General features: G+C 42.8%; 1 protein-coding gene across 1 annotated transcript; it reads left to right on the forward strand.

Annotated features, from left to right (window-relative positions):
- Positions 1–1140: 1140 nt before the first annotated feature.
- On the forward strand, positions 1141–17063 carry LOC122924174. Its single transcript, XM_044275115.1, has 8 exons — positions 1141–1155; positions 1243–1329; positions 1466–1510; positions 6306–6395; positions 11357–12301; positions 14144–14215; positions 14598–14657; positions 16036–17063. The coding sequence occupies exons 2-8, from the start codon at positions 1296–1298 to the stop codon at positions 16938–16940; spliced, it is 2151 nt and encodes a 716-aa protein (XP_044131050.1). The 5' UTR covers positions 1141–1155; positions 1243–1295; the 3' UTR covers positions 16941–17063.
- Positions 17064–23319: the final 6256 nt, after the last annotated feature.

The following is a 23319-nucleotide window of genomic DNA, read 5'->3' on the forward strand; positions in this document are numbered from 1 at the left end:
CAATCCAGACGCAAGCAGATGCATTTGTGAGACGGATCCGTCTGACAAATGCATTGAAATACCGGATCCTTCTCTCCGGTGTCATCTGGAAAAATGGATCCAGTATTATTTTATTTTATTTTCTGCATTTTTAAAGGTCTGCGCATGCGCAGACCGGGAAACCGGATCAGTTTTGCCAGAACACTCAATGCCGGATCCGGCACTAATACACTTTTATCCGGCATTTCGGCAGGTGTTCAGGATTTTTGGCCGGAGAGAAAACAGCAGCACGCTGCGGTATTTTCTCCATCCAAAAAACATAAGAGGGACTAAACTGATGCATCCTGAACGGCATGCTCTCCATTCAGAATGCATTAGGATAAAACTGTGACGGAACTCAACACTGGAAAAGAAAAATGCTAGTGTGAAAGTAGCCTAAAACGCGTAGTATCTTAGCGATTCCAACAATGAAGCTACCACTTTACCTGCTTTGGTTGTGTTTTGCACCAAGAGATGTCACCCTACGGGTGGGGAACGAGCTATCCTCCAATTTTATATCTGTTAGGCTGAATGCACACGGCCGTGTTCCACGGCCGAGAGCGGTCCGTGGTATGCCGGGCTGGATTCCTGTTCAGAGCAGGAGCGCACGGCGTCATTGGTTCCTATGACTGCGTGCGCTTCATGCTGCCGCTGCACTACAGTAATACTCTCATATAGTGTATTACTGTACAGCAGCGGCGACATGAGGCGCACGGCGTCATAGCAACCAATGACGCCGTGTGCTCCTGCTCTGAACAGGAATCCAGCCCGGCATACCACGGACCGCTCTCGGCTGCGGAATACGGCCGTGTGCATTCGGCCTTAAGCCTCACCCATTGCAAAAGCTCCATCCATTCATACATCTGCAAAGTGGAAGAGATCGGCAGGAAATTAACCCTTGTATTGCTTGCAAGATTTCTACAGAACTCTGTTTCTTTAACACCAATCTGTATAAATGTCCTGCCTAATTACGATGAAAGTAGTAAAACAGTTTGGGGTTGGCTTTTTAGTGAAGCGAGTGGTATACTGTGCGAGGTATTGCTATATTTTTCAGAAAATGTATTGCAGATAGTCTATTGCAGAAGAAAATGTAGATTCCTAAAACCATAGGCAATACGGACACCTTTCAGAATAAAGGTATTGCATATCATTCTTTTTCTTTTGCTTTGCTTCAGTGGCATGCTTTTGGATCAGAATGATATACCTTCTATGTATATTTTCTAGGTGATCCATTAATTAATTCACGCAGTTATCCAAGGATTAAAGAGGAAGAAGACATGGAGTCTTCATATGCAGACAGCTCTGGACAGGGTAATAGAAGTCCTAGATTTAGTACCATAAAGCCATGCAAAGTTCTACCTACCTTCTTTATATTACATATACATAGTGGCGATGTCTCATTTTACAATCCGAACATTCAGCATTTGTCCCTTTTTGCATCCTTTAGAATTTTATGGATCGGTGAAGGAAGAGGCCGACTCAAATAAACAAGGTACTTGATGTAAAAGAACCGTATGAAGATATTGTAAACAGTATATACCATAAACGTCTGATCGGTGGAGGTCCCCCATCATTTGAGAAAACGGCTTGCCTGACTGTTTTCGTAGTATCCATAGACTACAAAGTAGAGGGTTGTGCATAGCCATCCCTCCTCCATTCTCCTCCTGTATAATTTGATTTCCAGAGGTGAAATCGTAATCTGACTCCCAGTATCTGCAGGTGCAGTGAATAGCGCTGGGTAGTCAGCTCTCCTCCATTACCTTATCACTCTCACTCATAAAAGAGCTAGTTTTGGTAATGCTGCATATTACTACTACTCCATATGCAGGAAAACAAATGTATAACGCCCCATTGTTTTACATGTACAGTGGATATAAAAAGTCTACACACCCCTGTTAAAATGTCAGGTTTCTGTGATGTAAAAAAAAAAAATTTGAAAAGATAAATAATTTCAGAACTTTTTCCACCTTTTAATGTCACCTATAAACTGTACAACTCAATTGAAAAACAAACTGAAATCTTTTAGGCTGAGTTCACACGGGCGTGACGGATTTGTTCAGGATGCCTCCCAGGTGTACTGCGGCAAACCCACGCGAGTAGGTACGCAATTGTATTCCGTTGTTCAGTTTTTATTGCGCAGGTGCAATGCGTTTTGCACGAGCGTGATAAAAAACTGACTGTGGTACCCAGACCCAAACTTCTTCACAGAAGTTCAGGTTTGGTTAGGGGTTGTGTAGATTGTATTATTTTCCCTTATAACATGGTTATAAGGGAAAATAATAGCATTCTTTAATACAGAATGCTTAGTAGGTGGTCAATTGAGGGTTAAAAAATAATTAACTCACCTTCTCCTCTTGATCGCGTAGCTGCCGGTCTCTTCTTACTACTTTAATTATGAGCTGCCGGCTAAAGGACCTGTGGTGACGTCAGATCACATGGTCCATCACCACGGTGATGGACCATGTGATGTGATGTCACCACAGGTCCTTTAGACAGCAGCTCATGATTAAAGAAGTAAGGAGACACCGGCAGCTACGCGATCAAGAGGAGAAGGTGAGTTAATTATTTTATTTTTTAACCCTCAATTGACCACCTACTAAGAATGCTATTATTTTCCCTTATAACCATGTTATAAGGGAAAATAATACAGTGAATAGACTGTCATCTTAGCAACCATACGTGAAAATCGCACCGCATCCGTACTTGATAGGGGATGCTTGCGATTTTCACTCAGCCCCATTCACTTTTATGGGGCCTGCGTTGCGTGATAAACGCACAATATAGAGCATGCTGCGATTTTCACGCAACGCATAAGTGATGCTTGAAAATCACCGCTTATGTGCACAGCCCCATATAATTGAATGGGTCCGATTTCAGTGCAGGTGCAATGCGTTCACCTCACGCATTGCACCCACGCGGAAATCTCGCCCGTGTGAACTCAGCCTTAGGTAGAGGGAAGAAAAAATATAAAAATAAAATAATACAGTTGCATAAGTGTGCACACCCTTAAACTAATACTTTGTTGAAGCCCCTTTTGATTTTATTACACCATTCAGTCTTTTTGGGTATGAGTCTATCAGCATGGCACATTTTGACTTGACAAGATTTGCCCACTTATCTTGGCAAAAACACTCAAAATCAGATTGCGAGGGCATCTCCTGGGCACAGCCCTCTTCAGATCACCCCACAGTATTTCAATCGGATTCAGGTCTGGGCTCTGGCTGGGCCATTCCAAAACTTTAATCTTCTTCTGGTGAAGCCATTCCTTGGTTAATTTGGATGTATGCTTTGGGTCGTTGTCATCCTGGAAGATGAAGTTCCTCTTCATGTTCAGCTTTCTAGCAGAAGCCAGAAGGTTTTGTGCCAATATTGACTGGTATTTGGAACTGTTCATAATTCCCTCTAGCTTAACTAAGGCCCCAGTTCTAGCTGAAGAAGAACAGCCCCTTGGCATGATGCTGCCACCACCATGCTTCACTGTGGGGATGAAGTCCTTTTGGTGATGTGCAGTGCTGTTTTTGCACCAAACATATCTTTTGGAATTATGGCCAAAAAGTTCAATCTTGGTTTCATCAGACCATAACACCTTTTCCCACATGCTTTTGGGAGACTTCAGATGTGTTTTTGCAGAATGTAGCCTGGCTTGGATGTTTTTCTTCATAAGAAAAGGCTTTCGTCTTGCCACTCTACCCCATAGCCCAGACATATGAAGAATACGGGAGATTGTTGTCACATGGACCACACAGCCAGGACTTGCCAGATATTCCTGCAGCTCCTGTAATGTTGCTGTAGGCCTCTTGGTCGCCTCCCAGACCAGTTTTCTTCTCGTCTTTTCATCCATTTTGGAGGGACGTCCAGTTCTTGGTAATGTCACTGTTCTGCCATATTTTCTCCACTTGATGATGACGGTCTTCACTGTGTTCCATGGTAGATCTAATGCCTTGGAAATTCTTTTGTCCCCTTCTCCTGACTGATACCTTCTAACAATGAGATCCCTCTGATGCTTTGGAAGCTCTCTGTGGACCATGGCTTCTGCTGTGGGATGCGACTAAGAAAATGTCAGGAAAGACCAACTAGAGCAGCTGAACTTTTTTGTGGGTTAATCAGAGGCACTTTACATGATGGCCGGTGTATGCTGACTCCTATCTAACAGGATTCTGAATGTGATTGCTTAATTCTGAACACAGCTACATCCCCCAGTTATAAGAGGGTGTGCACACTTATGCAACCACATTATTTTAGTATTTTTGTTTTCTTCCCTCTACCTAAAAGATTTCAGTTTGTTTTTCAATTGAGTGGTACAGTTTATAGGTCACATTAAAGGTGGAAAAAGTTCTGAAATGATTTATCTTTGTCAAATGTTTTTTTACAGCACAGAAACCTGACATTTTAACAGGGGTGTGTAGACTTTTTATATCCACTGTATCTAACAAAAATATGCTAACCTCTAAGAAATCCAGCACATTTAAAATATCCCCTGTTCAAATTTCTCACAAGTGCCCTTTAGCCTAAGGGCCCAATTTCACCGCTCGTTAGCTCCGGGCTGATGCAAACTGAATGTGGAGGAGGATGCAATAAAGTGTGCAACAATATTATTCACCCAAAATACATGAAAAAGAAAGATCTAGGTGTAAATGTGGAGACACACAGAGGTAGAGTACGGGCACATAGATTTTCATGGGAGCCATATCATAGATTGGTGCAGCACATATCCATATTATAAGGCTACATGCACACGAACGTTGTTTGTTTCCTTGTCCATTCAGGTTTTTTTTGCGGATAGGTTGCGGACCCATTCATTTCAATGGGTCTGCAAAAACCGTGTGCTGTCCGCATCAGTATGTCCTTCCGTAGCCCCGCAAAAAAAATAGAACATGTCCTATTCTTGTCCGTTTTAGGCATTCTTACAATGGATGTCATCCATTTTTTTGGGGGGGGGCGAACCGCAAAACACATACGGTCGTGTGCATGTAGCCTAAAGCTGTTAGTTCATGGTGTTTCTTGGAAGTTTGACAGCAGAGATACAGCCCCAAACCTCTGTTATTCAGAGGGGGGAACCTTTTAATTCTACCTTTGGTACAGCTCCATGTTGATCGTAATATATCCGCAATATTTGAAAGGGACAGTGGAAACTGAAGGAACCAGGTTTGGTTTGATGGGAATCATTTAGGGTACTTTCACACTTGCGATGTTGGTTTCCGGCAGGCGGTCCCTTTGCCGAAACTGGCTGCCGGATCCGGAAATCTATATGCAAATTGATAGCATTTGTTTGCGTATCCGGCTGACGAATGCTTTGAAACACCTGATCCGTCTCTCCGGTGTCATCTGGAAAAAACGGATCCGGTATTCCGGAACACTTGGTACCGGATCCGGCATGAATACATTTCAATGGAAAATAATGCTGGATCCGGCATTCCGGGAAGTGATCTAGAATTTTGGCCAGAGAAAATACTGCAGCATGCTGCGGTATTTTCTCCGGCCAAATACCGTAAGAATGACTGAACTGATGCATCCTGAACAGAATGCTCTCCATTCAAAATGCATAAGGATAAAACTGAAGCGTTTTGTTCCTGTATTGAACCCCTAGGACGGAAGTCAATACCGGAAAACTTTAACGCAAATATGAAAGTACCCTTACTTGTACAAACTTTATTATAAAACTATACACCGCATGTTTTGCATGACTTTTTACTACCAAGCTTGCACCTGTGACAGCATGCTGGGAGTTCTAGTTTTGAACTAGATAGCTACAAGTTGGAAACCCCCTCTAAGAGTATGATATCTCTGGGTTAGCCTCGGTTGGACTACATTTAAAGGGGTTGTCCGGACATATCCCCATCTTCACTCTGACATGAGCGTTGGAGCAATTTGTTTCTTTATGTTTTCACCCTGCTGGGCGGAGGCTTCTGCACAGTAGTGTTGTTGGTGACATCACCGGCACTGATGGGTGGAATTTAGTGCTACCCTAGCCGTTTTACAAACTAGGGCAGCGCTAAAACCCGCACATCAGTGGCGGTGACGTCACCGGGCTCACCGCTAGACGGAAGCCCATGGAGGGCCCAGTATGTCGCCAGTTATCCATAAAAAGCCTTTTCCCTGCGCGTTTCAGAGCGAAATGCTCCGATGCTCATATCAGCGGGGTGGCGTGGGTGTAAAGGGTGATATGTCCGGGTTCAGCTCTGAACCCAGACAACCCCTTTAAGATTTAGTAAAAGGCCACTAAAGTAGCATTGTTCAGTATTGTTGAATAACATGTTGCTCTTCTGATGTAATTCATATTGTTTTAGGGAGCCTAGTGTACAACCCTGATACTTTACTCTGGATTAAGAGTATTGATGAAACTAACTTCACAGCCGATGATGATTCCAAAGGAAAAGGTACATATGGTTCTATGTGCAGAGTTTAACTATGCAGACATTCAAGTGTCTAAATAGAAAAGTTTGCAGAATTTTTTGTAAAATATAAAACGGTAATGTTGAACATGATGAGAAACCATTTTTCAGAACAGAATTATTTAATCTGCTTTGGTTCTCTTGTCTTATGCTCCATTCTCATAGATTTTCATTTTTCATATTTGGTGCTCAAAGTTTATTTTTTTTTAATTTAAAGAGAGTCTTTCAGCTATTTTCCTCACAATAAACTGTTAGGATCACATTGCAGTTCACAAATGGTACCTTTCACAGTGTTGTCTGCGGCTGTGATGAGATCTGCAAGTGCCCGGAGGCTGTTCCTATTGCTGTTAGTGCCCAGGACCCCTTCGGAGTTACGGGTCAATAACTCCTCACCTGGCTTTGTGTAAGTCAGCCCGTGTCCTGAGTACGTCACTCTCCGAAATTCCACACATCACCGCCGCCGGGCCCGGTCCGATCCCCCACTGTGAGCAGCTTCATCACTGAGCGGACTGCGAATGCCCAGGCCCAGCGGTGATGTATGCCCACGTGGGATTTGCGCAGAGAGTGTTGTCAGCAGGATGCTGGCTATCAGAAAGCCGGAGGAGGAGATATTGACCAGTAATTCTGAAGGGAGCCTGGACACTTACAGCAATAGGAACCGCCTGGGCACTTGCAGATCTTTTGCATATCTCTTAAAGCTTCTTTTTTTTTCCACATCACAGCTGCAGACAATACTAATGGTTATATTACACTATGCGTTCTTTAACCCTTTGGGCTGTTTCACACGAGCGAGTCCATTGCGGGAATCCCGCTCCGTGTGTGAGTGTGATCCTCCGCTCTGGACTTGCAGGAGCCACGGCATTATCATGATTTATAATGCTATGTGTCTCTGCATGCCACACAGATTCATAGTGACATAAAGCTGTCAGTATGATTCTGTAGAAATAAGGTCAAGCAGAGACACATAGCATTATAAATCACGATAATGCTGTGTTCTCCTGCAAGTCCAGAGCGGAGGATCACACTCGCACACGGAGCGCGATTCCCGCAATGGACTCGCTCGTGTGAAACAGCCCTTTGGCTACCGGAGGTTTTTTAGTTTCTGCATTTTTTTTTTTCTTCCCTATTTTCCGTGAGCCATAACTTTTTTTTATTTTTCCGGTCACATAGCTGTATAAGGGCTTATTTTTGCGGGACAAGTTGTACTTTCTAATGCCACCATTAATTATGGCATAAAATGTTGTGGGAAGCGGTCAAAAAATTCCAAATGGGGTGGAATTGAGGAAAAAAACACAACTCCTCCACCGTTTTAAGGGTTTTGTTTCCACAGCGTATTGTTTACGGCAAAACTGACACATGCCCTTCATTCTCTGGGTCAGTACGATTACAACGATACCCCATATGTATAGGTTCTTTGTCTAAATAGTGTAAAAAAAAAAATTCACTTTGAGAATTTATTTTTATTTTTTTATATCTCTATATTCTGACCCCCATAACTTTTTTTATACTTATGTCTACTGAGCTGTTTAGGGGCTCATTGTTTTCAGAACAATCTGTACTTTTAATTGATACCATTTTGGAGTGTGCATGACTTTTTGATCACATTTTATTAAAAATTTTTGGATAAGAGAAGCAATGAAAAAATGGCAAATTGCCCATTTTTACCCTTTTTTCCGTTACGCCATTCGCTGTATTGGATTTTTTTTTTCTATTTTATTAGTATAGGCATTTTCGTTCACGGTGATACCCATGATGTTTATATTTATTATTTAGGTATTTTATTTTTTAATTATACGGGAAGGGGGGTGATTTAAACTTTTTATATATTTTTTATATATTTTTTAACTTAATTTTTTTTTTTTCTGATCATTATGGGCCTCATATATGAGCTTATTCGATTTTTATTTTTTTATTTATTTTTTATTTTGGTATATCAGAAATTTATTATTAGCTTATTTTGCTCATTTCTTATCCTGGCCTGCCATCTGGTGGCCAAAATAAGAAAGGCAGTTTGAATACTGGTAGCCTACTCAGTAAGGCTACCAGTATTCGGCGCAACTACCTATGCCCGGATTGGACACACGGGTAGGTAGGTTTTTGCTCATTTAGGTGCCTTGATCTCACTTGATCACGGCATCTAAAGTATTTAATTACCGCGATCGGCATTATTGCCGGTCATGGTAATTAGCCGCAGGTCTCTGCTGTATGAAACAGCAGAGATCTGCCGGCCATGACGCCCGCTGCACGTGTAAGCGTGTGTCATGTTTACACATCGCACTGTACGGCGCTGGTAGCCTAAGGGTTAAGGCAATTGTCGGGAGAGAAGCTTTCCTTCCCAGCAATCGCCTGCTTGTCAGCGGAGGCGACAGCTGCTATTACATGCAACGATCTCCTCCTTAGTATGGGGACGAGCGATCGCTATTGCCGTCTAGGGTTGTTGCGGGTATCGAAAAATCGATACCCAATCGATACTTTTTTACAAGTATCGATTCGGTACTGTGATTTGCACTTTTTCGATACTGGGCTGCGCAGCCCATTATCTCCTATGACACAACATGGCGCTCCGCCAGAAAGACAGTGGAGAAGGCGGGAGAGGGAGAAGGAGGGAGGGATTCCCTCCCTCCTATGACGCTGCCGCCGCTGAGCCCAATGGAGTAAGCGGGCTCTGAAGATGCCTGCATCACTGCCACCAATGACTGTGCGTTTAATTAAAGGAGGAGGAGGGACGGGGGAGGTAATAAACTGCTGCGCCGTCTGACTCTGAGACGAGTGAGCGCTGAGCTCAGCGAACGGCACCAGCGGCAGCGGAGCAGCCTCCTCCTTCGTCCTGAGTCACTCACACTTGTCTTGTGTGCTGCGCCGTCTGACTGAGACGAGTGAGCGCTGAGCTCAGCGAACGGCACCAGCGGCAGCGGAGCAGCCTCCTCCTCCGTCCTGACTCCTAACTGAGTCACTCACGTTTGTCTTGTGTGCTGCGCCGTCTGACTGAGACGAGTGAGCGTCAGCCCGAGCCCCAGAGTCAGTGAGACTGAAAAGCAGCCAGCCCAGCATAGCAGGTACCTAGCCTAGCCCACAGCCAGACCCAGTGCAAGAGTGATGATTAGCCTGCCTCAAAATAAAGGCAGGCAAAAACCATATCTATAAGGAAGACAGCCAGCAAGATTTGGGGTTAATGTGACTCATTAACCCCAATCTTGCCACTACCCATGTTTTAAACATGATGGGGGTCACTTATTTTTAATGTCAGGCTGGGCGCATGCTTTTGGAGTCTTTGGCATGGACCCCATGTGCCTCACATTAATAGTAAGTGACCCCCAAAGTACCATCTAAGGCTACTTTCACACTTGCGTTTGAACGGATCCGATCATATTAATGCAGACGGAGGCTCCGTTCAGTACGGATCCGTCTGCATTAATAACTTAGAAAAATTTATAAGTGCGAAAGTAGCCTGAGCGGATCCGTTCAGACTTTCAATGTAAAGTCAATGGGGGACGGATCCGCTTGAAGATTGAGCCATATGGTGTCATCTTCAAGCGGATCCGTTCCCATTGACTTCCATTAAAAGTCTGGACGGATCCGCACGGCCAGGTGGACAGCTGAACGCTGCAAGCAGCGTTCAGCTGTCCGCCTGTCCGTGCGGAGGCGAGCGGAGCGGAGGCTGAACGCCGCCAGACTGATGCAGTCTGAGCGGATCCGCATCCATTCAGACTGCATCAGGGCTGGACGGAAGCGTTCTGCTCGGCTCGTTAGCTCCTTCAAACTAAGACTACTTTCACACTTGTGTCTGAGGCGGATCCGCTCATATAATGCAGACGGTGGCTCCGTTCAGAATGGATCCGTCTGCATTATATTGTTAACAAAAATTCTAAGTGTGAAAGTAGCTTCAGACGGATCCGTCCAGACTTTTACATTGAAAGTCAATGGGGGACGGATCCGTTTGAAGATTGAGCCATATTGTGTCATCTTCAAACGGATCCGTCCCCATTGACTTCCATTGTAAGTCTGGACGGATCCGCACGCCTCCACACGGCCAGGCGGACACCCGAACGCTGCAAGGAGCGTTCGGGTGTCCGCCTGCTGAGCGGAGCGGAGGCTGAACGCTGCCAGACTGATGCATTCTGAGCGGATCCGCATCCACTCAGAATGCATTGGGGCTGGACGGAAGCGTTCGGGGCCGCTTGTGAGCCCCGTTTGAACCACCCGAACGCTAGTGTGAAAGTAGCCTAAGGGGGGAAATAGTTATTAAATAAAAAGTGTAAAAAAAACCCCCACCAAAATATGAAGTATAAATGACCCCCTTTTCCCAATTTCACATATATAAAATATATAAATAATAAACATATTACATATCGCCACGTCAGAAAAGTCCAAACTATTAAAATATAAAAAAAAAATCTAGGTGGTGAACGCCGGAACAGAAAAAAATTAATAAAAACTGCGCGATTCGCCATTTTTAAACATGTGGAATGCACGTGGCTTTTTTGGTTTATTTTTTTCGCGTGGTATCGAATGGTATCGAGTATCGCAATACTTTTTCATGGTATCGAAACCGAATCAAAAATTTGGTATCGCAACAACTCTATTGCCGTCGCATGTCCCCATACTGATTTATTGTTAGCCAGCAGCACATTACACGGCACGATCTGGACTTTTAAACCTGCTAAAAGATTCCAATTATCCGATGAACGAGCGTTTGCTCCATCGTCAGGTAATTGGCGGCAGCCTTACACTGCCAGATCATTGCTAACAAGTGATCCTGTGAACGCTCATTAGCGATAATCTTCAGTATTATCTACAGGTGTAATATAAGCTTAAAAACTGTGCCATTTATGAGCTGTATGAGAACTGCAATGAGATTCTACCAGTTTATTGTGAAGATAGTTGACCGTCTCCCTTTAAGTGATTGTGGAATCACATTGTTTTTTGTTTTTTTCCTTTTGTAACAGAACCATCACAAAGTGGTGTTCACCCAAAAATTGGAGCGAATGTTACTGAAAAGGTGGTTAAGAGACGCCCCAGATTTACAGCCTCAGAAGAGTTTGTTTTAGTGAGAGAGCTGCTGGAGCACTATGATAAACTGTTTGGGGAACGAGCCAGAATTACCCCATTTGCACAGAAAGTTTCCGTTTGGCAGAAGGTACTCGATAATGTGAATTCTGTGGGTGTTCTGCAGAGAGGGATTGAGGAGGCTAAGAAGCACTGGTATCTCTACAAACATAGACTAATAGACAAACTGGTGGCGATGCAAAAGCAAACACCAGGCCCTGGATCGGAGCCCTCATTACTTGCCCGGTTGACACCACTGGAGAGCAAAGCAGCCAATCTTTTTAAATTAGAATATGTACTCAGAAGTTCCTCTCACCCACCAATAGCACAACATGTCCCTGGGAGCCAGGGTGGTGTGGATATTGCTGGAGATATCAGGAAAGAGAGTTTGTTTGCACAGAATGGCAGTAGTAGGGAACAGAGTGGCAGTGGTTTGGGGTTTACTGATTATACATTCTCGAAAGCTCCGCGCAACATCAAATTTTCTTTTGATGAAAACTGTGCTCTTGTACATGAAGCAGTAGGTGTCTGGGACAGTATCATTGGGAGGAATGCAGCAACCACCTCCCAAGCCCGGAAGAACTTTTTGTGGTCTAGGATTGTAGAAGCTGTAAATGCAGCAGGCACCCAGCCCAGGAGTGCCGAAAACTGCAAGAAGAGACTAAGGGATATAAAAAGACGCGTAAAGGCAAAAATGATTGATCAGCACAAGTATTCCCAACTTAACGGGGGTGGTCCTTGCCTGGAGCTACAATACTTATCATATGAAGAAGAACTGATGCATGTCATCGGCTCAGAGACTATTCGACCAGTGGAGGGACATGTGGACACAGACCGAGAACCACGTAAGTCAAAATCATTCATTTAGGGGGGAAATATCGGCTTCTCCAAATCTACAAATAAAATTGTTGCATTTAGTGTTTTTTCACATTAACTTTTTAAGGACACATGACGTAGCTGTACGTTATGGGTCCGATCCCTAAACATGGCGCCCGCTCGCACGTGCAGCGGACACGCCTCAGCCACGGGGTTTCTGCTATTTTAAATAGCGGAGACCCGCGACACATGTATGCGATCGACCATAAGGCTAATCGCATACATATTACCCTTCAGATGCCGTGGTCAAATGTGACCACAGCATCTGCGCAGAACGGAACCGGAAGTTGCGCGCGCTTCCAGTCCGGTAACAGCTTCCCCGCTTGAGATCGGGCAATCTGTTACCTTGTGCTAATTTACCGCAGGCTTCAGAGTCAATTAGATGTGTGTGTATGTATATATATGTGTGTGTGTATATATATATATATATATATATATATATATATATATAGTAGAGAAGGAAAGTCCGCAGCACTCCTTTAAGTAAAAAAGTGAATTTTATTCACACATGTCAGACAACGTTTCGGTCCTCTCACAGGACCATTTGACTTGAAAATGGTCCTGTGAGAGGACCGAAACGTTGTCTGACATGTGTGAATAAAATTCACTTTTTTACTTAAAGGAGTGCTGCGGACTTTCCTTCTCTACTGAATTTGTCCCATATCGAGGGACCACCGCGGGCACCTGCATTATTTCTGCACTAAAGGGAGTGCTGCCTGAATCTTTTTATGGATCTATATATATATATATATATATATATATATATATATATATATATATATATATATATATATATATATATATATATATATATATATCTCTATCAATACAGGCCACTAGGTGGCAGCCTTGTATTGATATAGTGCAAATGAAGTTTTCAATTATTTACTATGGGCAATCGAATGATTGGCAGTTATTGTCACCCAGGGTGACTTAAAAAAAAGAAAGTTTTTACAAATATATAAAAAAAAAAAAGTTCAAATCACCCCCCTTTCCTTACAATAAAAATACTTAACCAATAAATAAATAAAATATCATGGGCAGCACCGTGTGCGAAAATGCCCATACTATTAAAATACAACAAATTTAATGGCGTAGCGGGGAAAAAATAAAAACAGCCAATTTGCCATTTTATTTCACTTCAACTACCCAATAATTTTTTAATAAAAAGTAATCAAAAAGTCGCGCACACTTAAAATTGGTATCACTGAAAAGAACAGCTCGTCCTGCAAAAAATGAGCCCTCACACAGCCCCGTACACATAGCTACCAAAAAGTTATAGGGGTCAGAATATGGTTATGAAAAAAAAATATTTTTTTTTACTCAAAGGTTTACATTTTTGTTTCAGTATTAAAACGCAAGAAAAATTATACAAGTGTGGTATCGTTGGAACCGTACTGACCTGGAGAATGAAGATAACAGGTCAATTTTACCACATAGTGTACAGTGTAAAAAAAACACTCCCTACTACATGGTATGCAACCGTAAATGGTGCCATTAGAAAGTACAACTTGTCCCGCAAAAAATAAGCCCTCATAAGGCTATGTGAATGGAAAAATTAAAAAGTTAGGACTATGGGAACTTGGGTAGTGAAAAGCGAAAACACAAAAAATGGAAAATCCCAGGGGTTAAGGATGGGAGAGGGGTTTGCATTCATGTATTTACATCATTACTACCCCTTTCACAATAAACCTTGTTTTGATTTTAGTTTGGATGACATTTCTGCTAAGTTTAAAGCTTGGCAACCGCAAGATAAAGATTAATACTTTTGAAAGTTATTAATACGATTTTTGCTGGTTCATCTGCTGTAGGTCCTAGTAATCATACTCCTCCAGCACGTATGGGCTTCTCGTCCTATACAAGTTCTGGACAGAAGAATGAAGGTATGTACAGTCCTCTACAAAGATCAGGAACACGTTTAGCTTTTGCACGGATTTGAATTAATTGGTGAAGTTAATTATTTCTCCATCTCTCTTCACACCTGCATTGTTGTTTTTTCTGCTCATTATAGTAGAAAGTAATGGCAGTGCTGTATCTTTTGCATGTCTAATGCCAGCAGCGCCCAAAGGACCACACTGACTATAATGGGATCATCAGTTTTCCTTAATGATGTCCCATCTTTTTACTAGATAAACTAGCACGGCATGTTGCGCTGTTTTGTCCACTATTTTAGACAGAATCCCAGAGGGAGCCTCCAACACAGATGTGAACACTGTCTTATCTGTGTAGTTGTGCCGTTTTGTAATTGATTTTTTTTGTGAACAGGTAAATATGAGCCTGAAGAAGAGAACTGTTATGAAGATGATTTTTGGAACCATTCTTCCTGTAAGCATCTGAACCATTATCTATGTTCTCCTTTGTCAATGTACAGTATATACTGACAATTGTAATCTGAAGATCTATTTTCTCAGTTGTCTGTGAAGGTTCTCATTTATCCAGGTCATGGTATATCTGTAAAGAATAAATCAAGGCAACTGGACGTACTGTAGATTTCTTGAAAAAACGTTTCACTCGTTTTTCCAACGAGCTTTCTCAATTCTGAGTGACTGTACAAGAATTCTCTGGGAATAAATATGTAACTGAATTAACATCTGGTAATTATACCCAGAAATTATACTCACCTCTGACCCCATGCTGGGTATATTTACCAGATGTTAATTCAGTTACATATTTATTCCCAGAGAATTCTTGTACAGTCACTCAGAATTGAGAAAGCTCGTTGGAAAAACGAGTGAAACGTTTTTTCAAGAAATCTACAGTACGTCCAGTTGCCTTGATTTATTCTTTACAGATATTTTCTTAGTTGGCTTACTGCTTTCATAGTTTTGTAGGTTGCAAATCTAAATTGTATAACTGAACATATACAAATTAGGCCTTTGGGGCAATGAGGGTGTCACCATTGCTCTTCTCTTGTTGCACCCAAGCTCCGCTCCTTTCTGTAGCCAGCCCCTCCCTCGCTGCTTTGATTGACAGGGCCAGGCAGCGGCAAAGCAGTGAGGGAGGGCCTGGCCACAGGAAGGAGTGGAGCTTGGGTGCAACAGGAGCAATGGTGACGTCCTCATTGCGCCAAAGGCATAAAGTATCATAACCTGGGAACGACGCCTCGGATCAACAAAAGAAAAACAGTGTTGAACCACAGCTGTGTGTCTATGCAAATAGTTTGATAGGGAGGTAGCTGGTGACAGATTCCCTTTAAAGAGGTCGTCTCATCTTAGAGATTGGTGGCAAATCGCTAGAAAGTACCAAGATACGTGTGGCTGCCACCTCTGGAACCCACATCTATCTCCAGAATGGGTCACCGAAAGTGAAGGAGAGTGCATGCGACTCTTCATTCATCTCTATGGGAGTTCTGAAAATAGCTGAGTGAGTGTGCTTGGCTATTTTCAGAACTCCCTTAGAAATGAAGGGAGAGTACATAGCACAGGTGCGGCCGCGACTCCATCCACTTCCGTGGGACTGCCAGAGATAGCTGAGCCAGTTCTTAGTTATTTGTGGTAGTCCTATGGAAATGAATGGAGGGTGGTCGCACATGTGCCGCTGCTCTCCGCTCCCTTCAGGGGTCCCAGTCTGGAGATGGGTGCTTGTTATGCATCTCTGAGACAAGCACCTATCTGCTCTTGGTGGCGTATCCTAACGATATGCCTTCAATGTCTAAGATGAGACAATTCCTTTAACTAATTTTCTGTATCACTTTCACCTATAGTTGACATGGCAGAAGAGGAGGAAGAAGATGACAAGGAGATGGTGATAAAAATGGAACCCATCGACTACAGCAAGGATGCGCCCACACCTTCGCCACAATCGTTCCCTGCACCTGCCCCATCTCTGCCAACAGCTACCCAGCCTTGCATGGCTTCCCAACTCCATATTCCTTCTACCAAAGCAATTGTTGCTACCAGACCTCCTGTTGTTCCAGCCAAACTTTTTCCAGCTAGCGCCAAGCCCCTTCCTGCTGTAACCAAGTCTGTTCCTGTTTCTAACAAACCCTCTTTAGTGACTACCAAGCCTCATCTGATACCTAACCACCCTTATTCTTCATTGTCGGCTCCAAGTAACCACCCAAACTCTACCAACGCAGGAACCATTAATAAAGTTGTTGGGAGTCTTCATACAGCACAACGTCAGTACCACAGATCCCAAAGACATCAGATGCATGTTCTTCACATGGACTTGTTACATTTAGGCGTAGGGGTTCAGCAGCTGACCAGAAATATAAAGGTGAACAACCACGTTCGAGCAACTGAAAGGGCAAGAGAATTTAGGCAAAAGCAAAAACATATTGAAGAGCAGAGGCAATACAGAACGGAGAAGTTACATCTGCTCAGGCAACACCACGAGGCCAAGCTGAAGATCATGCAGGAGCACTATGAAAAGAAAGAAAAGATCATGCATGAGAACAACCTCTTACTCAGGGGTATTTTACAACAGTTGTCAATTCCTGCAGGGACATTTCTTGCAGCCACATGTTCCACAGATGAACAGAGTACATCTCGCATAAAAGTACCCTCAACAAACAATGACCCGTCACCGCCTGCTCAGAGCTCGGATAAGCCACTGACAAATAAAGGTGTTAGAACAAGAGGCGGAAAGGGGAGAGAAGAGACATAATGGTTGTCCTGCCCTTTAGTCAGTTTTAGTTCTGTTAACAAACTATACTTAGTACAGTATATGATAGCATTCCTGGAAATCCATCAGAATAGTTAACTAATATTGAAATATTTTATAAACTGGCTTTTTTTGTTTTTTTTAAAAAGTCCATGTTTTATGTATTTAAATGTGCAAAATGCTGAAAATTTGCACATAATACTTTTTATATGTGTATTATGGCCACAGAGGCGCAGCTACACTGGGTTCAGTCGCACTCACTCATGCCCTGGTGCCTAAGGTGGCCCATGGGGCACTCTTCCAAATAAGGAGATACCAGTATTATGACTCTCACATGGTAGGTACATGTTACTCCTCTGTATGGTTACTCCACATGCCCAGTTGAAAAAAATTATATTGCTTTGCATGGATTTTGGAGTCTTACAGCCATAAATACACGTGTTAAAAATTTGGGGGGAGATTTATCATCTCCCTTGCACCTGAAAAGTGGCGTTATCTGTGCATTTGAGGCTACTTTCACACTTGCGGCAGAGTGATCCGGTGAGCAGTTTCGTCTCCGGAACTGCCTGCCGGATCTGGCAAAACGTATGCCAACTGATGGCATTAGTAAGACTGATCAGTCAAAAAAATGCATTGAAATGCCGGATCCGTCTTACCGATGTCATCTGGCAAAACGGATCCGGCATTTATTTTTTTTCACCCTTTTTTCAGTCCAGCATTCTGGTATTTTGAATGCCGGATCCTGCACTAATACATTCCTATGGAGAAAAAAAATCTGGATCCGGCATTCAGGCAAGTCTTCAGTTTTTTTCGCGGGAGATAAAACCGTAACATGCTACAGTTTTTTCTTTTGCCTGATCAGTCAAAATGACTGAACTGAAGACATCTTGAACGGATTACTCTCCATTCAGAATTCATGGGGATATACCTGATCAGTTCTTTTCCGGCATTGAGCCCTTTTGATGTAACTCGGTGCCGGAAAAGAAAAACGCTACTGTGAAAGTACCCTGAGACTTATTAACTGTGACTTTTTAAAAAATTGTCTCGTCTCACAGTTTTTCACTGCCTTCCCCACTTTTCTGAAAGGAGGCTTGGCCAATAGCAGCGACTAATTTATCTTCAAAGCCAGTAATCTGCGGCAGCTCAGAGCTTCCATAGATGTCTGTTTAGGTGCACGGACTGCTGGAGAATGCACCTAGGCCTGAGCCTCATCATAAATTAGCTGCATCCTCCGGCAGTGCAGGCGATATCCAGAAAGGGCCAGTTTCGATAAATCTTCACCTTTAAACTTTACAGCCCTCTGAAACTAACTTTGATAGGGTTCTCCAAGATAGGGAACCGTGACTCATTTGCATGGACAGCTGTGCCTGATACTGCAGCTCATCCCACATGAATAGGGAGAGACGCAGTACTAGTCGATGTACAGACAAGTTGGAAGCACTGCTACCTCCTCACTGTATTGATTGTCAGGCGTTCTAGGGGTTAGGCCCCCTTTGATCAAACATTAAAGGGGGTTGTCCCTTCCTATCCAATGATGGACGGAATTATGGAAACATCCAAATTGCTGGCGTTCCACTGTTTCTGAAATTCCCATAGCAATAAATGGGAGCTACACAAATGGCGTAGCACAGCATGATACGCTATTTCCGTAACATGGGAGTTTCTGAAACCTCGTTGCTCACATTCGCCTTTATGGGAGTTACGGACAGTTGGTCGCCCAATTCTGTAACTCCTGCTCCTTTGGCCGGCTCTTACTTTGGTTATTTCCATCTTTGGCCATGAAAAGTGGGACAACCTCTTTAACGGCCTATTGTAAAAATAGGCAATGTTAAAGTCCTGGATAGCCCCTTTAATGAAATGAAAAGTTATTTTATATATATATATATATATATATTTTATTTTATTTTTTATTAGTACATTAGGTTGACATGTATATTATCACCTTGTTAACACTAAGGCTACATGCATATGACAGTGGAAAACGAACATATGATGTACATTTTTTTTTAACGGCCATCACATGTCCGTTTTAAGATCAATAGTAGTCTATGGGGTTAATTATATGGCAGTTTTTTGACCCGCAGTGAAAAACATGTGAAAAAATAGAACATGCTCTATCTTGTCCGTTTTTCACTGACAGACGGCCCCCATACAATTTTATAGGTCCATTTTTAACGTCGGTTTCTCAGAAAGGCTTCAGTTTACCAAAGATTCTGCTCCTTTTTTCTAATGGGATCTAATGCAATAATTTTTTGCAAAGGAAAGTTTACGGATATCACACAGACAAAAAAAATAAGCAAATGTGTGAGCGCAGTTTAACAGTATTTCCATATTGATGGCCTATCCTTAGGATAGGTCTTCAGTATGAGATTAGTGGGGTTCCCCCACCCCACCGCACCGCTGATTAGCTGTATGAAGAGGTCGCTTCAATGAGAACTTATGCTCTTCCTAGGCTATGTGACCTCACGTTCATCAGTCACGTGGCCTAGGCGCAGCATAGTCCCATTTAAGAGAATTGGGTGAAGATGGGATACCGAGCACAGGTGCTATCCAATGGAGGCCATGGCACTTACCAGAGCTCCAGTGAGCGCTACAGCCTCTTCAAACAACTGATTGGCAGGGATGCCAGGTGTCAGACCCCCATCAATCTGAAAATTGAGCTGCGTACATATTAAACAGTGATCAGAGGTATTTCCTACCCCCATGCAAACATAGCCTTTATTTTACCTGCTAATGAGAGCCTGGGCATTTAGTTAGGGCGAGTGCGCACTGGCGTTAGGATATTCCGCTATAGGTTCCGTTATTGATCCGTCATAATAGAAGTCTATGGGCAAGCATAACGGATCTGTCTGGTTTCCGTTATGCAGGAGGGAAAACAAAGTTCTGTCAACCATAGACCTGTATTATGACGGATCAAAACGGAATGCCTCTAAAGGTTTCCATTTTGATTTTCGTCTTATGAATTCTGCTATATTCCGTTATAACGGAACCTGTAACGGAATATCCTAATGCCAGTGCGAACCCGCCCTTAAATAGGTTCTATGGTTTATCAGCTCATATTCAAATATGTCTGTAGGGAGTTCGGAGTTAGAGTAACTCCACTTTTATGCAACTTTCTTTTAAACAATTCTAAATTTTTTATTTATTTTTTATGCCAAAATTGTCCCCGACGTTCTAGGTTTGCTATAGCACTTGTACAGGAATGGATGCCGTGTTCAACTCTGTACTGGCACATTTTGCTATAATGGGTTTCCAGAGTTTTTGATAATCCTTTCTGCTTCTAATGATTAGAAGACCACCAAGGGGTCTCTGATTTTTCTGTCTCTCCCATGTAGTTCGACTTGTGGTACAGGAGACATGAGATCCAGGCCCAGCTCCTGCTGTTCTACTGAAAAGCAAAAAATCTCTGGAGCTGCTTTCGCCAATATTTTTGTGCCTGGGAATTGAGATTGTCATGTGTTCTGGGTGCCCTTCCTCACTAATAATTAGCCTTGTCCAGCTGTAAAAAAAGATGCAGCTATTTTTGCCCTTCTAAATACACCCATCGTGAATCTCCAGTCAGTAGGTGAAGAAGCGTTTTATTAAGGTGGCCATACACATTAGTCTAAAGTTGGTCAAAACCGATAATTTCAACAAAAACTAATGTTCGTCGGGTGAAATTTAACAATGAACGATCATTTTAGCCAGCTGATGATAGACTATTATCATGTGAAAAGAAGTCGGCCATATTCAAAATTTTCATCTGATAGTACGATGAAAGATCTTTCTTTAAAGGGATTCTCCGGTCTTTTAATATTGACCTATTCTCAGGATGGGTCATCAATATCCGACACCCGGCACCCCCGCCAATCAGCTGTACGAAGAGACGGCACATGCAATGTTCACGTGCCTTCTCTATGCTGTGCCATAGACATAGCAGCAGAAGGAAGAGAGATGATGGGAGATGGCATGTGCGCACGCAGTCTGCTCATAGAGCTGATCGGCGAGGGTGCTGGTTGTCGGACCCCTGCTGGTCAGATATTTATGTCCTATCCTGAGGATAGGTCATCAATATTAAAAGCCCGGAAAGATCTTTCATCCATTGAATGTATGTGGGCAGTTTGTCAACTGTAACGGCCAATATGGACTGAAACGTGTATGGCCGTGTCTTCCAAACGAACGTTCACCAGATGTTTGTTTGTTCAGCTGCTGATCAACCAACTCCTGTCTAACGTGCATGGCCACCTTTAGGCCCCTTTCACACGAGCGTGACGGATTAGGTCCGGGTGCATTCAGTGAGACTCGCACCATTTTGCAAGCAAGTTCAGTCAGTTTTGTCTGCGATTGCGTTCAGTTTTTTCCACGCAAGTGCAATGCGTTGTGATGCGTTTTTCACGCACGTGATAAAAAAACTGAAGGTTTAATAAAACAACATCTCTTAGCAACCATCAGTGAAAAACGCATCGCATCCGCACTTGCTTCTGGATACAATGCGTTTTTCACTGAAGCCCCATTTACTTCTATGGGGCCAGGGCTGCGTGAAAAACGCAGACTATAGAACATGCTGCGTTTTTTTTTTACGCAACGCAGAAGTGATGCTTGAAAAAAACCGCTCATGTACACAGACCCATTGAAATAAATGGGTCAGGATTCAGTGCGGGTGCTATGCGTTCACATCACGCATTGCATTGCACCCGCGCGGAAAACTTGCTCATGTGAAAGAGGCCTCAGACTTTATGAAGGTGTTTTTAACTTCTTTTTTAAAGTTACTAGTCTAACAATATTAGAAATCTTCCAGTATTTTTATTATCCTTGTTCTGTAGCTGCACCGTTACATGGACTGTGTGGTGTGTATGTCTCAAAGTGAGTCGTCTTTAGATCTTACACCAGATTATCACTCAAGGAGCCCTAGGGTAGACCCTGTGTCTGTCTAGAAAAACATTATTTGGTTAGTTTTAGGGAGATGTTCTCTCCTTGTTTTTGATGCACTTATTGCCGTGTACAGTATGAATGCCGGTGAAGACCATGCAGCCAATATCGCAAGTAAAGATTAGAAATTACAAGTATCTGATCGGTTGCCATTGCCTGCTTCATTGATCTTTATATACATGGCCATCTGTATGTTATAGAACAGGCATGGCCAACCTGCGGCTCTCCAGCTGTTGTAAAACTACAACTCTCACCATGCCCTGCTGTAGGCTGATAGCTGTAGACTGTCCGGGCATGATGGGAGTTGTAGTTTTGCAACAGCTGGAAAGCCTCAGGTTGGCCATCCCTGTTATAGAAGATGCTAGTCTCTCTTCACACCTGCATCATGGTTTCCATTATAAATGTAAACCACGTCACAGTGCAGGATCCATTACAAGAAGGACACGAGCAGAGCCTGTTAGTCCTTGTTGACCGTATGGCTTTTTTCAGTGTTTTGCGGTCCGTTTTTTATGGATCCGTTCCGTTTTTTGTTTTCGTTGTGGTTCTGTTTCCTTTCCGTTTTTCTGTTCCGTTTTTCCGTATACCATATACAGTTATTGCATAGAAAAAAATTGGGCTGGGCGTAACATTTTCAATAGATGGTTCAGCAAAAACGGAACGGATACGGAAGACATACGGATGCATTTCCGTATGTGTTCCGTTTTTTTTGCGGACCCATTGACTTGAATGGCGCCAAGCACCGTGATTTGCGGACAAGAATAGGACATGTTCTATCTTTTCACGATACGGAAATACTGAAACGGAATACACACGGAGACACTTCAGTATTTTTTGCTGAACCATTGAAATGAATGGTTCAGTATATGTACAGCACACTGAACCAAAAAAACGGCCAGTATACTGAAGGCAAAATACTGTCGTGTGCATGAGCCCTTATGGGGTTGCTGGTTTCCGCCAGTGTGTCCATTGTGTTGAAGGAATCTCTGACACCGTTGTGAACATGGCCTGACTTTAGCTTTTTGATTTTCAGTTCCTCACGTGTAGCATAGAACAAATAACATGTTACAACATGCAAATTAAAAGAGGACCTGTAAGCGCTCAACATGGCTTACTAAATATTTATATTCCCCATAGTATAGCAATTCTGGAGCATCTTAAAATGCTGCATTGTACCATTCCTGGGTTATTCCTCCTAGAGATGTACGAATATGTTTGCAACTGGTTGTTTCCATCGCCATTTCCATATTTCTAGCAGGAATAAAAAAAGAAACTGCACAACGTAACGTAAAGTTCTGAAAAACCAATGCTGTAGATTTATATCATAGCAAATACAAATATACTCTAAAACCAACATGTAAGGAGAAATGACAGGTTCTCTTTCAAAATAATACTATTTGAAAGTTTGATAGACTGTTGTAATGTAGACATTACAGGACTGTGGCTCTTATCACTTCTATAGAGAAGAGAGGAAATA

This window comes from Bufo gargarizans, unplaced genomic scaffold (assembly GCF_014858855.1).
Source record: "Bufo gargarizans isolate SCDJY-AF-19 unplaced genomic scaffold, ASM1485885v1 original_scaffold_889_pilon, whole genome shotgun sequence".
NCBI classification, from domain to species: Eukaryota; Metazoa; Chordata; class Amphibia; order Anura; family Bufonidae; genus Bufo; species Bufo gargarizans.